This window comes from Artemia franciscana, chromosome 19, assembly GCF_032884065.1.
Source record: "Artemia franciscana chromosome 19, ASM3288406v1, whole genome shotgun sequence".
Classification (NCBI taxonomy): Eukaryota; Metazoa; Arthropoda; class Branchiopoda; order Anostraca; family Artemiidae; genus Artemia; species Artemia franciscana.
In genome coordinates this window covers 26,380,652-26,401,702 of record NC_088881.1, presented here as the reverse complement: position 1 = coordinate 26,401,702, position 21,051 = coordinate 26,380,652, and the positions used below count along the sequence as shown (strand labels likewise).

The 21,051-nt window shown below is 35.4% G+C and overlaps 1 protein-coding gene and 1 non-coding gene across 2 annotated transcripts in view; one reads left to right on the top strand and one right to left on the bottom strand.

Annotated features, from left to right (window-relative positions):
• Positions 1-21,051, bottom strand: part of LOC136039490 (syntaxin-binding protein 5-like) — a gene marked incomplete in the record, with an annotated part of 340,696 nt that overhangs the window by 227,621 nt on the left and 92,024 nt on the right. Inside the window, 1 exon segment of the mRNA XM_065723280.1 lies at positions 14,823-14,886. Within this exon segment, the coding sequence (XP_065579352.1) occupies positions 14,823-14,886 (64 nt within the window).
• On the top strand, positions 16,963-17,034 carry Trnap-ugg (transfer RNA proline (anticodon UGG)). The gene has a single exon. It is a non-coding gene; the product is annotated as a tRNA-Pro (tRNA).

The window sequence follows — 21,051 nt, the reverse complement described above, 5'->3', positions numbered from 1 at the left end:
CTGTGCTTATTTTTCCCACCAAGTTTCATCCCGATCCCTCCACTCTAAGTGTTTTCCAAGATTTTAGGTTTCCCCCTCCCAACTCCCCCCAATGTCACCAGGTCCGGCCGGGATTTAAAATAAGAGCTTTGAGACACGATATCCTTCTAACTATAAAGTTTCATTGAGATCCGATCGCCCGTTCGTAAGTTAAAAATGCCTCATTTTTCCTAATTTTTCAGAATTAACCCCCCCCCCAAACTACCCCGAAGAGATCGGATCCATTCCAGTTATGCCAATCATGTATCTAGGAGTTGTGCTTATTTATCCCGCCAAGTTTCATCCCGATCCCTCCACTCTAAGTGTTTTCCAAGATTTTAGGTTTCTCCCTCCTAACTCCCCCCCCCCAATGTCACCAGATCCGGTCGGGACTTAAAATAACAGCTCTGAAACACGATATCCTTCCAAACATCAAATTTCATTAGAATCTGATCAACCGTTCGTAAGTTAAAAATACTTCAATTTTTCTATTTTTCCGAATTAACGCCCCCCCCCCCCCCAGATGGTCAAATCGGGAAAACGACTATTTCTAATTTAAGCTGGTCCGGTTCTTGATACGCCTGCCAAATTTCATCGTCCTACCTTACCTGGAAGTGCCTAAAGTAGCAAAACCGGGACCGACAGAATTTGCGATTGCTATATGTCACTTGGTTAATACCAAGTGCCATAAAAAGGACATCAATAGAAATAGAACCTGTAGAGCATTACCCCATGTAGACTAGGCTCCACCATTTTTTTTAGTTTTGTTAAGTGAAAAAGATTTAACAATTAGTTATTTGAGAATGAAAAGTTTTCTGTTTCAGACACACTAATTTTTGTCGTACAGGGAAAGGATGCAATCTGAAGTGAGAGAAAGAAGTTATCTTGCTAGAATCGGTTATAAGGATCAAGTGTCACTTGCCGCTGAGTTTTAGCAGGCAGTGGATGGCTCTTTTATTAAGCTCAGGGCATATTTTAATTATAAATTTTAATTATTGTTTGAAAATAATTTCTGATGCTATTTTCTAGATACCAAGTACATTAAACTGTTAGTGCTTGATGAAGCTGGTGAGATGTTGTCTCGTGGTTTCAAGGATCAGATTTATGATGTACTAGCTGTTGGGGTGGCGCTTCGCGTCACCCCAACACCTAGTTGGTGGGGCGCTTCACACACCCCCCCCAAGCCCCCCGCGCGCGTAAGTCGTTACGCGCCATATTAGTTACGCGCCATTGTAGTTGTGTCCCTGTGTCCCCACCTGTGAATATAGATATATATATATATATATATATATATATATATATATATATATATAATATATATATATATATATATATATATATATATATATATATTATATATATATTAACTACGTAAAACTTGCGAATATACAACATTCTTTGTTGTCCCATTGTCTGTCCATATAAATAGATTGTCTAGTTTACCAACTCTTGAACATGCAACATAATAATTGTCCATGGGAAAACAATCCGTATTCAGATCTATACCGCATTTCTCTAACGATTGCCATTGAGCTTTGTTGATGGTGATTGCTAATCGAACATTCTCTGTGTCCCCGTCGTCATTTATATATCCCCCTGTGCCCCCGGCGTCCCCGTTGTAGTTGTGTCCCTGTGTCCTGGTCGTCATTTATATTCCCTGTGTCCCGGTCGTCATTTGTGTCCTGGTATCCCAGTCTGTAATTTCTCTTTGAGTGTCCCGGTCGTCATTTATATTCCCTCTGTCCCGGTCGTCATTTGTGTCCCGGTGTCCCGTTCTGTAATTTCTATTGAGTGTCCCGGTTGTCATTTATATTCCCTGTGTCCCGGTCGTCATTTGTGTCCCGGTGAGCGCCACCCCAACACCTAGTTGGTGGGGCGCTTCGCGCCCTCCCAAGCCCCCCCGCGCGTGTAAGTCGTTACGCGCCATATTAGTTACGCGCCATTGTAGTTGTGTCCCTGTGTCCCACCTTTGAATAGAGATATATATATATATATATTATATATATATATATATATATATATATATATATATATATATATATATATATATATATACATACATATATATATATATATATATATATATATATATATATATATATATATATATATATATATATATATATATATATATATATATATATATATATATATATATATATATATATATATATATATATATATATATATATATATATATATATATATATATATATATATATATATATATATATATATATATATATATATATGTTTTTAACTACGTAAAACATGCGAATATACAACATTCTTCGCTGTCCCATTGTCTGTGCATATAAATAGATTGTCAGGTTTACTGACTCTTGAACATGCAACATATAATTGTCCATGGGAAAAACAATCCGTATTCAGATCTATGCCTCATTATTCTAATGATGTGTCCCTGTGTCCCGGTCGTCATTTATATTCCCTGTGTCCTGGTCGTCATTTGTGTCCCGGTATCCCAGTTTGTAATTTCTCTTTGAGTGTCCCGGTTGGCATTTATATTCCCTGTGTCCCGGTGTCCCGGTCGTCATTTGTGTCCCGGTCTGTAATTTCTATTCGGACAATCCCTGTGTCCCGGTCGTCATTTATATATCCCGCCTGTGCCCCCGGCGTCCCCGTTGTAGTTGTGTCCCTATGTCCCGGTCGTCATTTATATTCCCTGTGTCCCAGTCGTGATTTGTGTCCGGGTGTCCCAGTCTGTAATTTCTCTTTGAGTTTCCCGGTCGTCATTTACATTCCTTGTGTCCCGGTCGTCATTTGTGTCCCGGTATGTAATTTCATCAGTTGACAAACATGACGTCAGTCGACAAACAACTTCATGACGCACACAGCTCAATCCTTATAATGACGTCAGTCGACAAACATGACGTCAGTCGACACAAAAACATGACGTCACTCGACACACACACACACACACACAGACAACTTATTTTTATATATATAGATGACGAATCATGTATCTAGGACTTGTGCTTATTTTTCCCACCAAGTTTCATTCCGATCCCTCCACTCTAAGTGTTTTCCAAGTTTTAGGTTTACCCCTCCCAACTCCCCCCCAATGTCACCAGATCCGGTCAGGATTTAAAATAAGAGCTCTGAGACACGATATCCTTCTAAATATCAAATTTCATTGAGATTCGATCACCCGTTCGTAAGTTAAAAATACCTCATTTTTTCTAATTTTTCAGAATTAACCAGAAAAATTTTGTTTGGGGGAAAAAAGTTGTCTGTTTTTTTTGTGCATTGGAGTGCTCTTGATCAACACTTTCCAGCATAATAAAACAAAAGCTACGCATCAGGAGTGGCCAGTCGTTCCTGTGGTGCCTTGCAGCGTGTTTTTTAAACGGACTTTTTCTTACAACTCTACTTTTTAAAACAGTAAAAACTTTAACGTAAAGAGCGAAGCGTTGAGGAGGGGACAACCCCTTTCATATACGAAATAGTTTCTATTCGTTTTAAGCTTTTAATGTCACTCCTTACTTCCGGTTAAAAAAAACTTGTTTTTTTATTTAATTTCTGAACGTTGTTGGATTTTGGTATGTTTGGTATGTTTTGATTTTGGCTCACTGCACATGAATAATTAAAACCAAGTTTGCATATTAATTTTTTTTTACCTAAATAGCTTTTTCATAGTTTTGATCGGACAATTTTGACAAAAAAAAAAAAACAGCTGGGGGAGGAGCCCTTATTGTCCACCAAGTTTTGGTTACTTAAAAAGGAAACGTTTTTATTAGTAATAAATGTACGTAACTTAAGAATTAACTTACGTAACGAATTATTATATCAATTATATTTTTATTACGTATATGAGGGGGTTCTCCCCCTCGTCAATAACTCACTCTATACACTAAAGCTTGAATTTTCTCCCATTTCTTTAAGAATGACCCCCGAATCACAAAGGCCGTAGAATAAATAGTTGAAACTACTGAAGATTCTTTAGCATAAAGAGCGAGGTATTGTGGAGGAGACGGATCCTCTTATAAACGTAATAATTTCGATTCGTTTTAGGTTTTAATGCTGCTCCTTACTTCCTGCTGAAAAAAACTTTTTTTTTATTTATTTTCTCATTGTTTTTTTTTTAATAATGCTAGAAAATCGTGCACCCCTTCATGGAAATTCTCTTCCCTCATGATAAATTCCTCCATGGAAAGATCTTCCCACGTAACCCCCTCCCCCAACCCCTCCTAAACGCAAAAAGTCCCCCTTAAAACGTCTGTACACTTTCAATAACTTTTACTATATGTAGTCAATGATCAAATTTGTAACTTGAAGCCCCTCCCCCGGGGACTGTGGGGCGATCAAGTCCTCCCGAAGATATTAGCATATGACTTTTTGACTATGCTGAACAAAATGGCTATCTCAAAATTTTGATCCGGTGACTTTGGGAGAAAAAAGTGCGTAGGATTTTAAGATGCCCTCCAATTTTTTGGTCACTTAAAAAGGGCACTAGAACTTTTAATTTCCGTTAGAATGAGCCCTCTCGCGACATTCTAGGACCACTGGTTCGATACGATCACCCCAGAAAAAAAAACAAATAAACACACATCCGGGATCTGTCTTCTGGCAAAAAATACGAAATTCCACATTTTCGAAGATTGGAGCTTGAAACTTCTACAGTAGGGTTCTCTGATACGCTGTATTGACGGTGTGATCTTCGTCAAGATTCTATGACATTTAGGGGGTGTTCCCCACTTAGGGGGTGTTCCCCACTATTTTATAGAATACGGCAAATTTTCTCAGGCTCGTAGCTTTTGATCGTAACTAAACTTAATGAAACTTACATATTTAAAATCAGCATAAAAATGTAATTCTTTTGATGTAACTATTGGTATTAAAATTCCTTTTTTTTAGAGCTTTGGTTACTATTGAGCCGGATCGCTCCTTACTACAATTCGTTACCACGAACTGTTTAATTTCAGGTCGTTTTGCATTTGAGTTATTGCAGATTTCTATTTCTTCAGATCTTTAATTTTCATTAAAAAACTTCTTTTCAGAAATTTTTTTTCACATTTTATTCCCACAAAAAGAAACACCCTTAGAACCTTCTGCTTTTTTAGAGGAAAAGTGAGAAAGACGGTGAGGGTTCCGCTTACTTTAAAGTGATGTGTCTAGTATAGAACCCTTTTATTGCTATTATATATTAGTAAAGCTACAAATTCTATTTGATTGTTTGTATCTTTTAGTGAGCATGAGAGGATAAAATGTTATTCTTCAAATCTCTTGGTCATACCAACACTAGCGAAATTTTTATAGAAACTGTATTATAAGGACATTTGTAAAGATATTAATTCTGCTAATAAAAAAACAGATTAATCAATAAAAAAAAGTTTTCTTTCTCTTTCTTATTTGCATATCTTCTTTCAATTTCTCATTTGGATTACTACCAACAGCCCGTTATCCATAAGTTGAGGCTGAATATTTGAAAGTACTAAATATTTGAGGCAGTAAGCGGTTATCTGATCTTTGCAATTCTTTTCTTTTCTAAGAAAAGAGAGGACATCTTGCATTTTCTAAATAATTTTTCAGAAACGTGTCTAGAATGTGATAAAAGGATAATAACAAACATAAAAAAAAAGAAACGTATTCAAGCGTTTTCTTCGTGTATGTTGACTTTTTCTATGTTTTTGAGCAACTCGATTTTTTAAGGTGTTTAGCGCTCGGAGCTTACCAGCATTTAGGTTATACATATCAGTTTCATTTTTTCTAAGCAACTACAGGACATAGAGCATAAACTAGAGAATAAGATAAAAAAAATTTCTAGAACATGATAAAAGGACAAAAAAAATCAAATATATATTATATATATATATATATATATATATATATATATATATATATATATATATATATTGAGCTTTTTTTCCTTTTCTTAAAATAATTGAATAAAAAACAAGCTATTTCAACTGAAAATAAGGAGCAACATCAACACTTAAAACAAACAGGAAATTCTCAGGCTCGTACCTTTTGATGTGTATGAATAAAACTAATGGACCTTATATATTTGAAATCAGCATTATCAGCTGATCCTTTTAATGTATCTATTGATGTATCAATATTTTACATTTTGGAATTTCGGTTACTATTGAGCCGCATCACCCCTTACTTACAGTTTGTTACCTCACATTTGTTTTTCTTTGCAATTTGAATTAATTTGAAGGAGCAGGCAATTTCTTTGGTGTGGTACACACGGAACTATTCTTGAAATTTGATAGAGGATACCTACGAATACGGTAAAGAAAACTATAGAGACGTTAATCAAGAAACCCTATATTATTAGAGGTCTTCAAAGTCTTATTGCTCAGAATTTCTCCTTTATCAGCATCGTAAAGCTTGTTCATCCTCAGGGACGAGGGGTTTCATAGTTGTATTTTATATTTATACCCGTTATTTATGGGGTGCTGGTGTTCGTCTAAGTGATTGCGTCGAAACAGAATAACTTAGTTTCATAGTTAATAGTAAAGTGTTTATCATCTGATGATAAACACAGAACTAAATTCTTCTTACCATCATATAGACTGGAAATAAATAACGACTGTTATGTTTCAATGCAAATTAATAAGGCTTTAACCTGCACATAGGACCTTTTAGAAAAAAACATCGATTTGGTTTCGAAAAATTTGAAATAATCCTCATTTTAAAAATACAGAATATTTTGGGGCCGTCTTTACAAATCATTTATCTATGTTTAAAAAAACTTCTTGAAACACACCATTTTTGAAGTTTTGCCAAGCATGCCGAGCGTGGCAAAACAGTGCCCAGCATTTTGAGGACTGTACCAAGCATGGCGGAGCTCTGTGGCATACGGGTCCTTCCAAGAGGTTCACCAGTTGTCACGAAGTCAGTGCACCGGGTGTCGGGAAGTCAGCGGCGGAGCTCTGCGGCATAAGGGTCCTTCCAAAAGGTTCACCATGTGTCGGGAAGTCAGCGCACCGGGTGTCGGGAAGTCAGCGGTGGAGCTTTGCGGCATACGGGTCCTTCCAAGAGGTTCACCAGGTGTCGGGAAGTCAGCGCACCGGGTGTCGGGAAGTCAGCGGCGGAGCTCTGCGGCATACGGGTCCTTCCAAGAGGTTCACCAGGTGTCGGGAAGTCAGCGGCGGAGCTCTGCAGCATACGGGCCCTTCCAAGAGGTTCACCAGGTGTCGGGAAGTTAGCGCACCGGGTGTTGAGAAGTCAGCGGCGGAGCTCTGCGGCATACGGGTCCTTCCAAGAGGTTCACCAGGTGTCGGAAAGTCAGTGCACCCCCTCTCCCCCAAACAAGCTTAGCTATGGGGGCTAAAATCCTATAGCAGTGCTTGTTAACCAATTTATAGTACTGTAAGAAGCACCAAAGCATCAAAAAAGTTACACACCACACTGTCTTTTTGTGAAGCAGCAGTGGAAGATTTATAACTTAGACTAGCCAGATTAGAGATATTTTAATATCAACGAGAAAACTAAAAAAAAATTGAGTGGGAAATTCCTCCCCCCTAAAATTGGTCTTTACGACCCCCTGGTAAAATTACAAATCCCCCCGCCCTCCGACCATCCTAAAAAAAAACTTCTTCTCTGTGGCATATTTTATTGTTATCACTCACTTTGCCTCTAAAATAATTAAATAAAATAATTTTTTAACTGAAAGTAAGCAGCCAAATTAAAGCTTAAAACGAAAAAAATTATTCTGTATATAAAAGGGGCTATCCCCTCCTCAACGCCCCACTCTTTACGCTAAAGTTCGACTCTTTGTCACAGTTCTACTTTTTAAAACAATAAAAACTTTGACATAAAGAGCGGGGTGTTGAGGAGGGGACAGTCCCTTTTCATACACGGAATAATTTCTGTTCGTTTTGTTTTAATTTCGCTCCTTTCTTTCAGTTAAAAAAAAACTTGTTCTTTTGACTTAATTTCTGAATGTTTTTGAATTAATGAAGGTTTTGAATTTGGCTCACCGTAAATGAATAATTAAAACGAAATTTGTATATTGATTTTACTTTTTTAAAACTAATAATAACCTTACAATATCTTATAATAAGTTTGATTTTTGTTTCAGTTGTTTAAGGATGACTCCTGAATCACAAAGCCTATTTAATTCGAATAATAACCTCTTTTAAAAGTTAAAAAATAAAATTTAGCGTAAGAGCGAGCTACTGAGGAGAGACAAGCCATCTCTTATACATAATATTTTCTGTTCGTTTTAAGTTTTAATGTTCCTTCTTACTTTCAGTTGAAAAACTTGTTTTTTATTTCATTGCTGATCGGTTTTTGAATTATGTTGGGAAATCCTGCTCACCCTCCATCGAAAATTATTTTCCCCCACGAGAAATTTCTTCATGAAAAGATTCTCCGTGTAACTTAAATTAGCGATATTTGCGGAACTAATTTTGTAAGTAGAGTAGCAAAACGGCCAAAGAGGTCGAAACTATTTTTATGAAAATGAGAGTCACAAGTTGAGCAATTTTCAAACTACTGAAATGAATGAATGAAAAGATCTTTAAAAGATACACGTAATAATTGATGTTCGTATTAAGTTTTAATGTTATTCCTTACTATCAGTTGGAAAAAAACTGCTCATTTTCGGCTTAATAACAACCACAAGCCGATGACATGCAATAACTTTGGTTTATTATCACATAAAAATCTTAGTTATGAAGCTGCTAAAGATAAAATTAAATGCTAAAATTGGCCGGAAACTAACACAGATTATTGCTTATATTGGCCATTATTTAACAAAATTCGAACTCCAGCGTATAGAGCGAGTTATTAACGAGGGGGGGAACTTCCTCATATACGTAATATGAGAGGGTTTACCCCCTCGTCAATACCTCACTCTTGACGCTAAAGTTCGAATTTTATTCTAATTCTTTAAGAATGACCCCTGAATCACAAAGCCCATTTATTTAGAATAAATAGCTCTTTTGAAATTACTAAAAATACTTTAGCGTAGACAGCGAGGTATTGACGAGGGACGAACCCCTTCATATACGCAATAATTTATTTTCGTTTTAAGTTTTAATATTGCTCCTTACTTTTAGTTGAAAAAAATTGATTTTCAATTTTATTTCTGATTGTTTTTCAAATAATGTTGGATATCCAGCACCTCCTTTATAGAAATTATCTTCCCCCATGAAAAATTCCTCCATGAAAATAGCCTCCAACGTAACCCAATATTCTACCCCCACCCCACCAGAAAAAATCCCTCCTGAAAACGTATGTACACTCACCAATAACCAATGCTATATGTAAACAATGGGCAAAGTTAATAACTTGCATCCCCTCCCCTGGGGACTTTGGGGGATTAAGTCGTCCTCAAAGACATAATTATTAGATATTTGACAATATCAAAGAAATACAAAGTAGAAACAATAGGGAAAATCTTTTCAAGACAGTGGAAATCGGTTCAGTGAATATTTCGGCCCTATGTCCAAGAGCCGTCTTCAGCACAATACGAGAACAAGAGAGAAAATATGTATATATAAATAAACTTACATTAAATTGTGAGAATTAAAACTAACCAATGTGTTCTAAAAACTTTTTTTTAAACAGCCCTAGCATCCTTACTTCAACGAAGTTCAACCAGGACTTACAAAAAGAATGAAGTGAGATAAATTCATTCAAACTAAAGATAACAAAGTGATTAAGTGCAATTTCTCAGAGCCAACCTTGCTTTTTTAGCAGCCTGTCTCAAAGGCCTTGTCGTAGCTGGTTCAATACTATTATAAATCGGTTTAGTAAAATATTTTGTTAGATCATTTTTAATTAAATTTGAGTATAAATAATTTAGTGAGTATTCCCCTAAGTCCCTGTTCAAAGAAATATTCTTATTTATTTTGAGATAAATTTCGATTGATTCTCGAACCACCTGTTTTATCCCCAAATCATTACTGATGAGTGAAGATTTTTCAAAAAGTATCGTGTGGGACGGATTATTAAATATATGCCAACCTAAAGCAGAATCAAAGGATTTGTTGGAACTATTTGAAATTAATGACTTGTCTATGTCTTTTTATGCTGTTGTAACCTTTGACAATGCTGAACAAAATCGCTACCTCAAAATTTTTAAACGGTGACTTTGGAAACAATGAGCGTGGGAGGGGGCCTAGTTGCCCTCAAATTTTTTGGGTCACTTAAAAAGGGCACTAGAAGTTTAATTTCCGTTCGAATGAGCCCTCTCATGAAATTCTAGGACCCCTGGGTCGCTAAGATCACCCCTGGAAAAAAACAAATAAAAACGCATGAGTTTGATCTTTCTTCTGGGATTAAATAAAAAAAAACTAGTTTTTTTTAACTGAAAGTAAGGAGCGACATTAAAACTTAAAACGAACAGAAGTTACTCCGTATATAAAATGGGTTGCCCCCTCCGCAATTCTTCGCTCTTTACGCTAAAGTTACTCTTTGCCACAATTCTACTTTTTAAAACAATTAAAAGCTTTAGCGTAAAGAGCGAGGGATTGCGGAGGGGACAACCCATTTCATATACAGAGTAATTTCTGTTCGTTTTAAGTTTTAATGTCGATCCTTACTTTCAGTTAAAAAAAACTAGTTTTTTTTTAATTTAATTTCTGAACTTTTTGGAATTAATGCATGTTTGGTTTTGGCTCTCCGCACATAAATTATTAAAATGAAATTTGTATATTAATTCTTTTTTTTTGGCTAAATGGCTTTCTCTTAGTTTTGACCAGACGATTTTGAGAAATAAGGGTTGGGGAAGGAGGTCTAGTTGCCCTCCAATTTTTCGGTTACTTAAAAAGGCAACTAGAACTTTTAATTTTTAGCGAACGTTTTTATTAGTAAAAAATATACGTAACTTAAGAATTAACTTACGTAACAAACTTTTATATTCTTATATTTTTATTATGTATACGAGGAGGTTTGTACCCTCGTTATTACCTCGCTCTTTACACTAAATCGCAAGTTTTGTCCCAATTCTTTAAGAATCACCCCTGAATCAGAAAGGCCGTAGAATAAATAGTTGAAATTACTAAAAATACTTTAGCATAAAGAGCGAGGTATTTATCTCCTCCTAAATACCTCGCTCTTTATGCTAAAGTATTTTTAGAACCCCTCATATGTGTAATAATCTCTGTTCGTTTTGAGTTTCAATTCTCCTCCTTACTTTCAATTGAAAAAACGTTTTCATGTTAATTTTTTCATTGTGTTTTTATAGTAATGCTAGAAAATACTGCGCCCTTTTCATTGAATTTTTTTCTTCCCCCATGATATATTCCTTCAAGGAAAGATCCTCCCACATAGCCCCCTCCCCTCAACTCCACCCCCCAAACCAAAAAAATCCCCCTGAAAACGTATGTACACTTCCCAATAACCATTACTGTATGTAAACTCTAGTCAAAGTTAGTAACTTGCAGCCCCTCCCCCAGGGATTGTGAGGGAGTAAGTCATTCCCAAAGACATAGTTACTATGGTTTTCGACTATGCGGAACAAAATGGCTATCTCAAAATTTTGATCCGTTGACTTTGGGAAAAAATGACCGTAGGAGGGGGCCTAGGTGCCCTCCAATTTTTTTGGTCACTTAAAAAGGGCACTAGAACTTTTTCATTTCCGTTAGAATGAGCCCTCTTTCGACATTCTAGGACCAATTGGTCGATACAAAGACCCCTGGGAAAAAACAAAAAACAAAAAAAAAACAACAAATAAACACGCACCCGTGATTTGTCTTCTGGCAAAAAATACGAAATTCCACATTTTTGTATATGGGAGCTTGAAATTTTTGCTATAGGGGTTATCTGATACGCCGAATGCGATGGTGTGATTTTCGTTAAGATTCTATGACTTTTAGGGGGTGTTTCCCCCTATTTTCCAAAATAAGGCAAATTTTCTCAGGCTCGTTACTTTTGATGACAAAGACTAAATTTGATGAAACTTATTTATTTAGAATCAGGATGAAAATTCGATTCTTTTGATGTATCTTTTAGGATCAAAATTCCGTTTTTTAGCGTTTCGTTTACTATTGAGTCGGGTCGCTCCTTACTACAGTTCGTTTACCACGAACTGTTTGCTAAAATACAAAATTCCACATTTGTGCAGATAGGTGCTTGAAACCTCTACAATTGGGTTCTCTGATACGCTGAATCTGATAACGTGATTTCCATTAAGATTATGTGACTTTTAGGGGATGTTTCCCCTTTTTTTCGAAAATAAGGCCAACTTTCTCAGCAACTTTTGGTGGGTAGGACTAAACTTGGTGAAACATACATATTTAAAATCAGCATAAAAATCCAGTTCTTTTGACGTATCTATTGATATCAAAATTCTGTTTTTTGGAGTTTCGGTTACTATTAAGCCGGGTCGCTCCTTACTTACAGCTCGTTACCACGAACTGTTTGAAAAGGAAAACAAACCTTGAAATTGATACTTTTGATCTGCAACAGTAATCATACCCGAAGCTTACCAAGTTTTTTTTTTATTCTGGTATTGTTGATATTCTTTTTTTATTTTTTATTCTTTATTTTTACTTTTGTTTGTTTTTGTTTATTATCGCAGATTGTTCCATGATTCCTTATAAATTCATAAAGACGCAGACGTTTTGATTCCACTTTGTATTCCATAATGATCTGATTAATCTTAAACCCGTACGTTGTTTTTCCAAAAGTGAAGCTGAATAAGATCACAGTAGCCCACTCTTAGATAAGGAGCTAGATATTTTACTTTCAAATTTAACAGATAGGAGTTCACTAACAGACTAAGTAAAATACTTTTAAGGTTTCAGTCTGTTTCCTCTACATAATTTTATCAACTTGACTAATCCACTTAAAAAAATAAACAGTTTTAAATTAGGAATGAAAGGTACGACGACCTTGCAGAGACACTTCTCTTCTAAAATAGCTATAATAAAAAATTCTTACTTCACTACCATCACCATAACTGCATTAAATGTTTTGTTGCTGGTACATTTAATTTAATTCGAGTTTCATCCGTTAACGTTCTTCCATCCATTTCAAGCAAATGGCCCACTGTTTTTGTTTAAAACAACCTCAGCAAAATTTTCACCTAAACTTATCAAAAGCTATGCATATTGAAAATGAATTAAAAATAGTGAGCTTTGAAACCAATCAACCAAATAAAAAAAATAAGATTTCAAAATGGTATAAATATAATATGATTTAAAATATAAAAATAATAATACAATGGATATACATTATTTACTTTGTTACACTGAGACGAGTACAGACTATTACAGAGAGCTGTTGAGGCAACTCGACGTCAACAGCTGTGAACGTTGGAGTTGCCGGGCCTTTTTGCAGTAGCAAACTTGTCACCTGACCTTGCAGTAGCTGGAATCAAAGTCCGGGCCGTGAGTTGCCAAGCAGAGATCAACATACTATACCACCACAAGAGTAATGATATAATCAGGTATATATTAGCAATACAAGGTAAAAATTTCGATTTTATTGTAGCTAGTTTAGAAAAGGGATGTCCCTGCAAGATTGAAAAAGGCAATGTTGACCCTGGGAATCCCTCCTAAGAAAAAAGCTATGTTAAAGCTTTAGGGGGATAAATTATCCCCCTTAAGATTTGATTGCAAGTCTAAATTCTATATTTTATTAGGCGGTTATAATTATAATTCTATATTCTATATTTTATATATGTATGTTTATTATATTTTAAATATATTTTATTAATATATTTTATTGAAGTGGAGCCACTTCAACGAATAATGTCAGATAGATATTGATTACTCATCCCATTCACATGGACTTATGGACTTATTCACATGGACTTACATGGACTCAAGGTATATAAGAATCTGAACATTAGTCTGAATGGTAGATTATATTTACAGAATCAATCATAGACTACTTTATATCCTTAAGTGAGGTAACTTACGTTACAGAATGGCAAGGTTAAATCAAAAATCACCAAAAGGGTTAAATCAACTAACTTTAGGTCAGCTAGAAAAAGCATATAGCGTTAGTGTCGTTGTCTAAAGTTATATAAGCAATTTTCACAAGATAATTTTAAGGATAATTATTAGGGCCATAGCTACTGGGGCTAAATTAGGGCTAAGATAATTACTAAGGCTATAATAAGAGAAAGGTTGATGTGGTTAAAGCACCATCTGTTGATGAAGGATGACGATTGGCGAAGATAGCCTTTTCAGCCAACCGTCTAGGGCCAAACGAAAAGCAGTTCGTCCACGGTTGGGGTGGGAGGATTTCGTAAAGACGGATTTAAGGGGAATGAGAACTTCCTCAGAGGGTGTAAAGAGGCTTTGAAAAGATTAGGATGGAGGAGGGACATGCGTATCTGTGCTGCCCTCGGGCGGCTTGGTTCTGCGGTGAGTCGTTAGTAGTTGCAGCAAGATAATCACCAAAAACCGTTTTCTATTTTTTTTTTCCAAGGATAGGATCAATGGAGTTAAAATTTTTGGAACTTGCACTGCACTGCTCGTCCTCCGTTTAAGAAACTTAGAAACAGTTTTTGGTAATTATTTCCAGTGATGTAGCTAGGGGGCGAGGGGGACGGCAGCTTCTGAGGGGGGACTGAACTGAATTTTTTGCGTCAATACCCTTATCTACTTAAATTTTGCTAGCGATGGTTGGCAGGGGGGGATGATATTTTCTGCGTTCGCTGAAAAACCTAGTAACGCCTCTGGTTATTCCAAAATTATGAAAATATCGGATGCGACGTTTATGCGTCACAGCAATGGTAAATCACAATTTAAAAAAATAATTTACAATGTATAAATCTGGTATATTAAATCTGGTAGATTTACCACATTGGTAAATCTGGTAAAGATAAATAAATCTGGTGATTAAATTTTGGAAATTAAAGTAAAAAAGCTTACCTTGCTTGAGTCCGTAGGACAGTCACTTAAGTGTACTACTGCGCCGGGATGCGTGGATCTCGTCCTAAAAAGCGAGGTGATTAAATTCAGTGTTGCCACATGTCTGGTTTAAGGTTGCGCCGTCATAAAAGTGAAGATGCTCCAAAAGCTCGATTTTTCTGGTGAAATGTGCCAAATGAACAATTTTACCGTGGATTTTCCGAAAAAAGCGCCGATTTGAAAAGATTAATGCGCAACCCCCTCGAAAAGCGCCAAAATGTGCCCCATCTGACAACTAGCGATTTTCTTACCATTGCCTTACTTTTATATTCATAAGGAGCCTCCAGTTTATTTATAAACCTGGAAAAGCGACATTAAAATATGACGGATTAAGAACTAAATGACATTCCGATGCTTCATGTTACCTGTGGGAACATCATGATCACGGTTTTCTGAATTTCTTCGGGTGTACTAGCCCAAATAACAAATATCGTTACACCCCAAACGATTAATTTTATATTTACTTGTGTCATTCCTGGGCGAATCTCAGCCTTTTTTTCAATTAGGTTTCCTTATAGACTTCATTAGCCAAACAGGTTTTATCTAAGTATTAGAGGGGAGAGGGCTGGGACTTATCTACTGGGAGTGACTGTGAAATCTAGTAACTAGAAATTTTCTGGGTAACAGGGTACATAAGTAGCTATTCACAAGGAATTATGTTAATAACATTGAAATAACACCTTTAGATCCCTTATTTTATGAATTTTCTTTAGAAATGTTCGATATTTTCTGGTTAAAAGGGGATATTAGTGACTCTTCAGAAGAAATTACGTTAATAAAATAGAAATAACACCATTAAATTCTTAATTTTATGAACTTTCTTTAGAGATTTTATGGTTAACATGGGGTACTGGTGACTCCTTAGAAAGAATTACGTTAATAACATAGAAATAATACCAATAGTTTTTACGCTCTTTACAAATATCACGATATTTTTTCTGACGATACTCCCCCCTGGAATCCAAGATAGCCCTTGAGTCTATATAAAGTAAATGAAAACAGCAAACAAATGAAAACAACAATTTTATAATATGCATCATGTTTTTATTAACATATTATCATTTTACCTTCTATTGTCATCAACCTTTTAAAATTATTTTTGAATTATGTTTAAAAGATCTCAAATTCTTTCACGGGTCCGGAAATGCCCCTAGTTAAATTTGTAACTGATAAAATAATTTAGCTAGGAAGGAAATACATCAGTTTGTGCCTTTTTTATCCTCTTTCATAATTCAATAACTAATTCTGGGGAAAATTATATTTTGAGCACTTTATGGGGCCACAAAAGCTAAAACAGCAGATAGTAGCCAAAAGTTTAAAAACACGCTTGGAAGCGTTTTTTTTTAGCTTATTCTGAAATCGTAATTACTATTTTTCTTAGGCTTAATAGTAAAATGTTATTTTGAAAACACTGCCATTGTGAATTGGCTGCAAATGGCAATTTTTTCTCTTAAGCATGTTTTTTTATAAAAACGTTTTTATGATTTTGGTTACTATTCTGTTTCTATAATTTGAGTTCTTTAAGGGCTCAAAATGGAAGTTCCCCTAGAAGCGAATAATGAATTATGAAAGAGAATAAAAAAAGGCACCAAGTGATGTATTTACTTCCATCCTAGCTAAATTGTGTTGTTGCTCTTTATTAGCTACTAATTTACCGACACCCGTGACAAAGAATACGAAGCATCGAGAGATGCAACATAACAGCAATATAGATTTATAGGTAAATATTTCGCTGTTCCACAAAAAAAATAGAATGACATTATTATTTTCAAGGGCCCTAAGAGGGCTTAAAATTTGCAAGAAACTACTACTACTACTACTACTAATAACTCACTGCAGCACCAAGCCGCCTGAGGCCAACACAGCTACGCACGCTCCTCCTCCAACCTAATCTATTTAAAGCCTCCCTCTTTAAACCCTCCCTGATATAAATCATAATATTTTCTTTTTTGTTAATAAAGCGCTTACTTCGGAGGATAAACTGCACTATTATCTGCAGCACATTTGCCAGAAGAGACAACTTTCAATGGAATAAAATTTTTGGATAATCTGAACAACTGGTTTATAATGCAGAAACTTACAGAGTAACTAAACATGACATGGCCTGTTGGTCTAGGGGTATGATTCCTGCTTTGGGTGCAGGAGGTCCCGGGTTCAAATCCCGGACAGGCCCAAATTTTACATTTATTTCTTTTTATACTGAAATGCCTCACCACTTTCTTTTACTTATTTATTTTTATATTCTTTTATTGATTACTTTTATCCATTCTTAGCAGTCAACTCAATGGAATGATTCATATAAAACTGAAACAAAATATCTTTCATTTAAACTTGTATTTGAATTAGATTTATCGTGATTTTATCAGTCTGGGTTTAAACCAAAAACAAATGTTCCTGAAGTTTTTAATAGGCCGTTGTTCCGTTGTTTCTTACAATTAATATTATATTATATAATATAATATATATATTACATATAATATATAATATATATAATATAACATATAATATATAATATATAAATTATATAATATAATATATATATATAATATTATATTACTATAATAGTTCCGTTGTTTCTTAAAACGCACAGAAATTACTTCGTATGTGAAAGAGGCTGCTTCCTCATCAACGCCCCGCTCTTTACGCTAAAGTTTGACTCTTTCTCTCAATTCTTCTTTTTAAAACAGTAAAAAACTTTAGCGTAAAGAGCGGGGCGTTGATGAGGAAGCAGCCTCTTTCATATACGAAGTAATTTCTGTGCGTTTTAAGTTTTAATGTCGCTCCTTACTTTCAGCTAAAAAAACTCGTTTTTTTATTTAATTTCTGAACGTTTTTGAATCAATGCATGTTTTGATTTTGGCTCTTCGCAGAGGAATAATCAAAACGAAATTCTGCATATTTTTTTGGGGGGGGGGGGGGCTAAATGGCTTTCACATAATTTTGATCGAATGATTTTGAGAAAAAAAGAGCGGGGGCGAAGCCTAGTTGCCCTCCGATTTTTTGGTTAATTAAAAAGGCAACTAGAACTTTTAATTTTTTACGAATCTTTTTATTGGTAAAAGATTTACGTAACTTATAAATTAGCTTACGTAAAGAACTTTTGTATTCTCATGTTTTTATTACATATATGAGGGGATTCGCCCCATCGTCAGTACCTCGCTCTTTACACTAAAGCTTAAATTTTATCCCAATTCATTAAGAATGACCCCTGAATCACAAAAGCCGTAGAATAAATAGTTGAAATTACTAAAAATACTTTAGCGTAAAGAGCTAGGTATCATAAGGAGGTGAGCCCCTTATATGGGTAATAATTTCTGTTTGTTTTAAGTTTTATTGCTGTTCCTTACTTCCAGGTGAAAAAGCTTTTTCACATTTATTTTTTAATTTTTTTTTTAAATAATGCTAGTAAATCCTGCTCTCCCTTCATGGAAGTTTTCTTCTCCCATGACAAATTCTCGATGGAAAGTTCCCCCAGCGTATCCCCCTCTTCTCAACCCCTCCCCCCAACCCAAAAAATCCTCCTGAAAACGCCTGTATACTTCCCAATAACCATTACTATATGTAAGCACAGGTCAAAGTTTGTAACCTGTTGCCCCTCCCACGGGGACTGTGGGGGATTAAGTCGTCCCCAAAGACATAGTTATAATGTTTTTCGACTACGCTGAATAAAATGGCTATCTCAGAATTTTGATCCGTTGACTTTGGGAAAATAATTGGCGTGGGAGGGGGCCTAGGTGCCCTCCAATTTTTTTGGTCACTTAAAAAGAGCACTAGAACTTTTCATTTCCGTTAGAATGAGCCCTCTTGCAACATTCTAGGACAACTGGGTCGATACGATCACCCCTGGGAAAAAAAACAACAAAAAAACAAAAAAACAAATAAACACGCATCAGTGATCTGCCTTCTGGCAAAAAATGCAAAATTCCACATTTTTGTTGATAGGAGCTTGAAACTTCTACAATAGGGTTCTCTGATACGCTGAATCTGATGGTGTGATTTTCGTTAAGATTCTATGACTTTTAGGGGGTGTTCCCCCCTATTTTCTAAAATAACGCAAATTTTCTCAGGCTCGTAACTTTTGATGGGTAAGACTAAACTTGATGAAACTTATATATTTAAAACCAGCATTAAAATGCAATTCTTTTGATATAGCTATTGGTATCAAAATTCCATTTTTTAGAGTTTTGGTTACTATTGAGCCGGGTCGCTCCTTACTACAGTTCGTTACCACGAACTGTTTGACTGAGTCTAAAGCCTCGTCTTGATTGACATCATTCACTCTGCCGGCTTCAACTGGACAGCCAATTACAGCCCTCACAATTTTTGTCGGCTGTCCAAAAATGATCCACCCAGAAAAAATGCTACTGGTAGGGTGAATGGCGTTAATCAAGACGAAGGTTAGTGATTCCACCAATTGTTTGCACCATCAGGTCTCTAGTTGTGAGACAATGCTTATTAACATATTCTACAAAAATCAATTACGGGTCAATTCCAGACTGTAAAATCTTTTCCCTTTAAATTCCTTAAGAACTCAGTGTTTTTGAATTCTTTACTTTCAAATATAAACAAATTAACGACTTTACAGTATAATAACTGTAAAGTTGAAACGTTAATACTTAAAAGATCTAATTTCATGGTGTTCTACACCCAATTACCAATAGCATACAACATCTGCCTAGCAGTTTTTTAGGGCACCCTTTCGTCATAGCCCTTCCGCGATGGTACCAAATTTAAAAAAAGTAAATTTTTCGTCGCTCGGATATTCTTCTGTTTACTTTAAGCTCCCTTCCTCCCAATTTACTTACTAATACCGTCAAATACCTCCAAATGAAAACCCCCGTTATTAAATCACCTTACACGCCAATACACTCCAAATTTAGAATAGGCTGATTTTCACTTTGACAAAATTCACTGTTTAAAAATTATAGACTTCTTTACGTTTTGAAAATTTGGACTATTTCCGTTGTATCTATACAACTAAGTGTGACTTTTGTTTCGACTTGAGTCGAAACAAATGACTGACGTATGGCAAAATACATGGGACATATATAATTTAGTCTATGTTTTTGAAAACTGAGGTATGTTTATCTAACGAATGGGTGATCGGATCTTAATGAAACTTGATATATAGAAAGATCTTATGTCTCAGATGCTCCATTTTCAATTCTGATTGGATCCGTGGACTTAGGGGGTGGAGGGGGTAAACGGAAATCAGAAATCTTGGAAAGCGCTTAGAGTGGAGAGATCGGGATGAAACTTGATGGGAAGAATAAGCACAACTTTTAGATACGTGATTGACATAACCAGACTGGATCTTCTCTCTTGGGGGGAGTTGGGGGATTTCTATTACTTTGGTGAGTTCGAGAATAAGCACAAGTTACAGATCCGTGATTGACATATACTCGGGAAATATATAATTTAGTCTGTTCCAATTTTGTAATTGTTCCAGCCTAATAATTTACACTGTTCCAATTTTTTCTCCATCCAATCAATTCCATATTATGTTTAAAATTCTTTCTTTCTTCATAAATCCCTGAATACTTATCCCTTCATATGAACTCCAAATATAGCTCGTAATATTTTTTATCATCATAAAATCCTGCTTTTTATGCTGATTAAATATATAAATTCATCAAACTTAAAGTTACTCCTCGAAAGTTACGAGCCTCAGAAAATCTATTTGATTTTGAAAAAAAAGGAGAAAACACCCCCGGAGAGAAGAATGATCTTGATAAAATTCCAACACAAAATTTGGCACATCAGAAGACCCTCTTGAAAAGGTTTCAAGTCCCTATATGGAAAAAATGATTTTTTTTTCATTTTTTGAAAAGGATGATCACAAATTGACGATATCGTAAATTTTTTTGGGTAATTACATCGAACAAATGGTCTTAGAAAATTGGAAAAGGCTCATTAGAACGGAATTGAAAGCTTTAGTGCCCATCTTAAGTAGCCAAAAACATTTTGCCAGAGTAGGTAACATTTCCTGCCATTTTGTGGCGTAAGACAAAGCCAAAACAAGGCCAGAACGTTACCTAATGAAAATTCTGGGATAGCCAATCGTTTTAGATTTATCGGAAACTTTTTATTGAGCTTGCCAAATTGAGATCAAACTTAGTGATTCTCATATATTTTGAAATCTATATTTGAATATATATATATATATATATATATATATATATATATATAT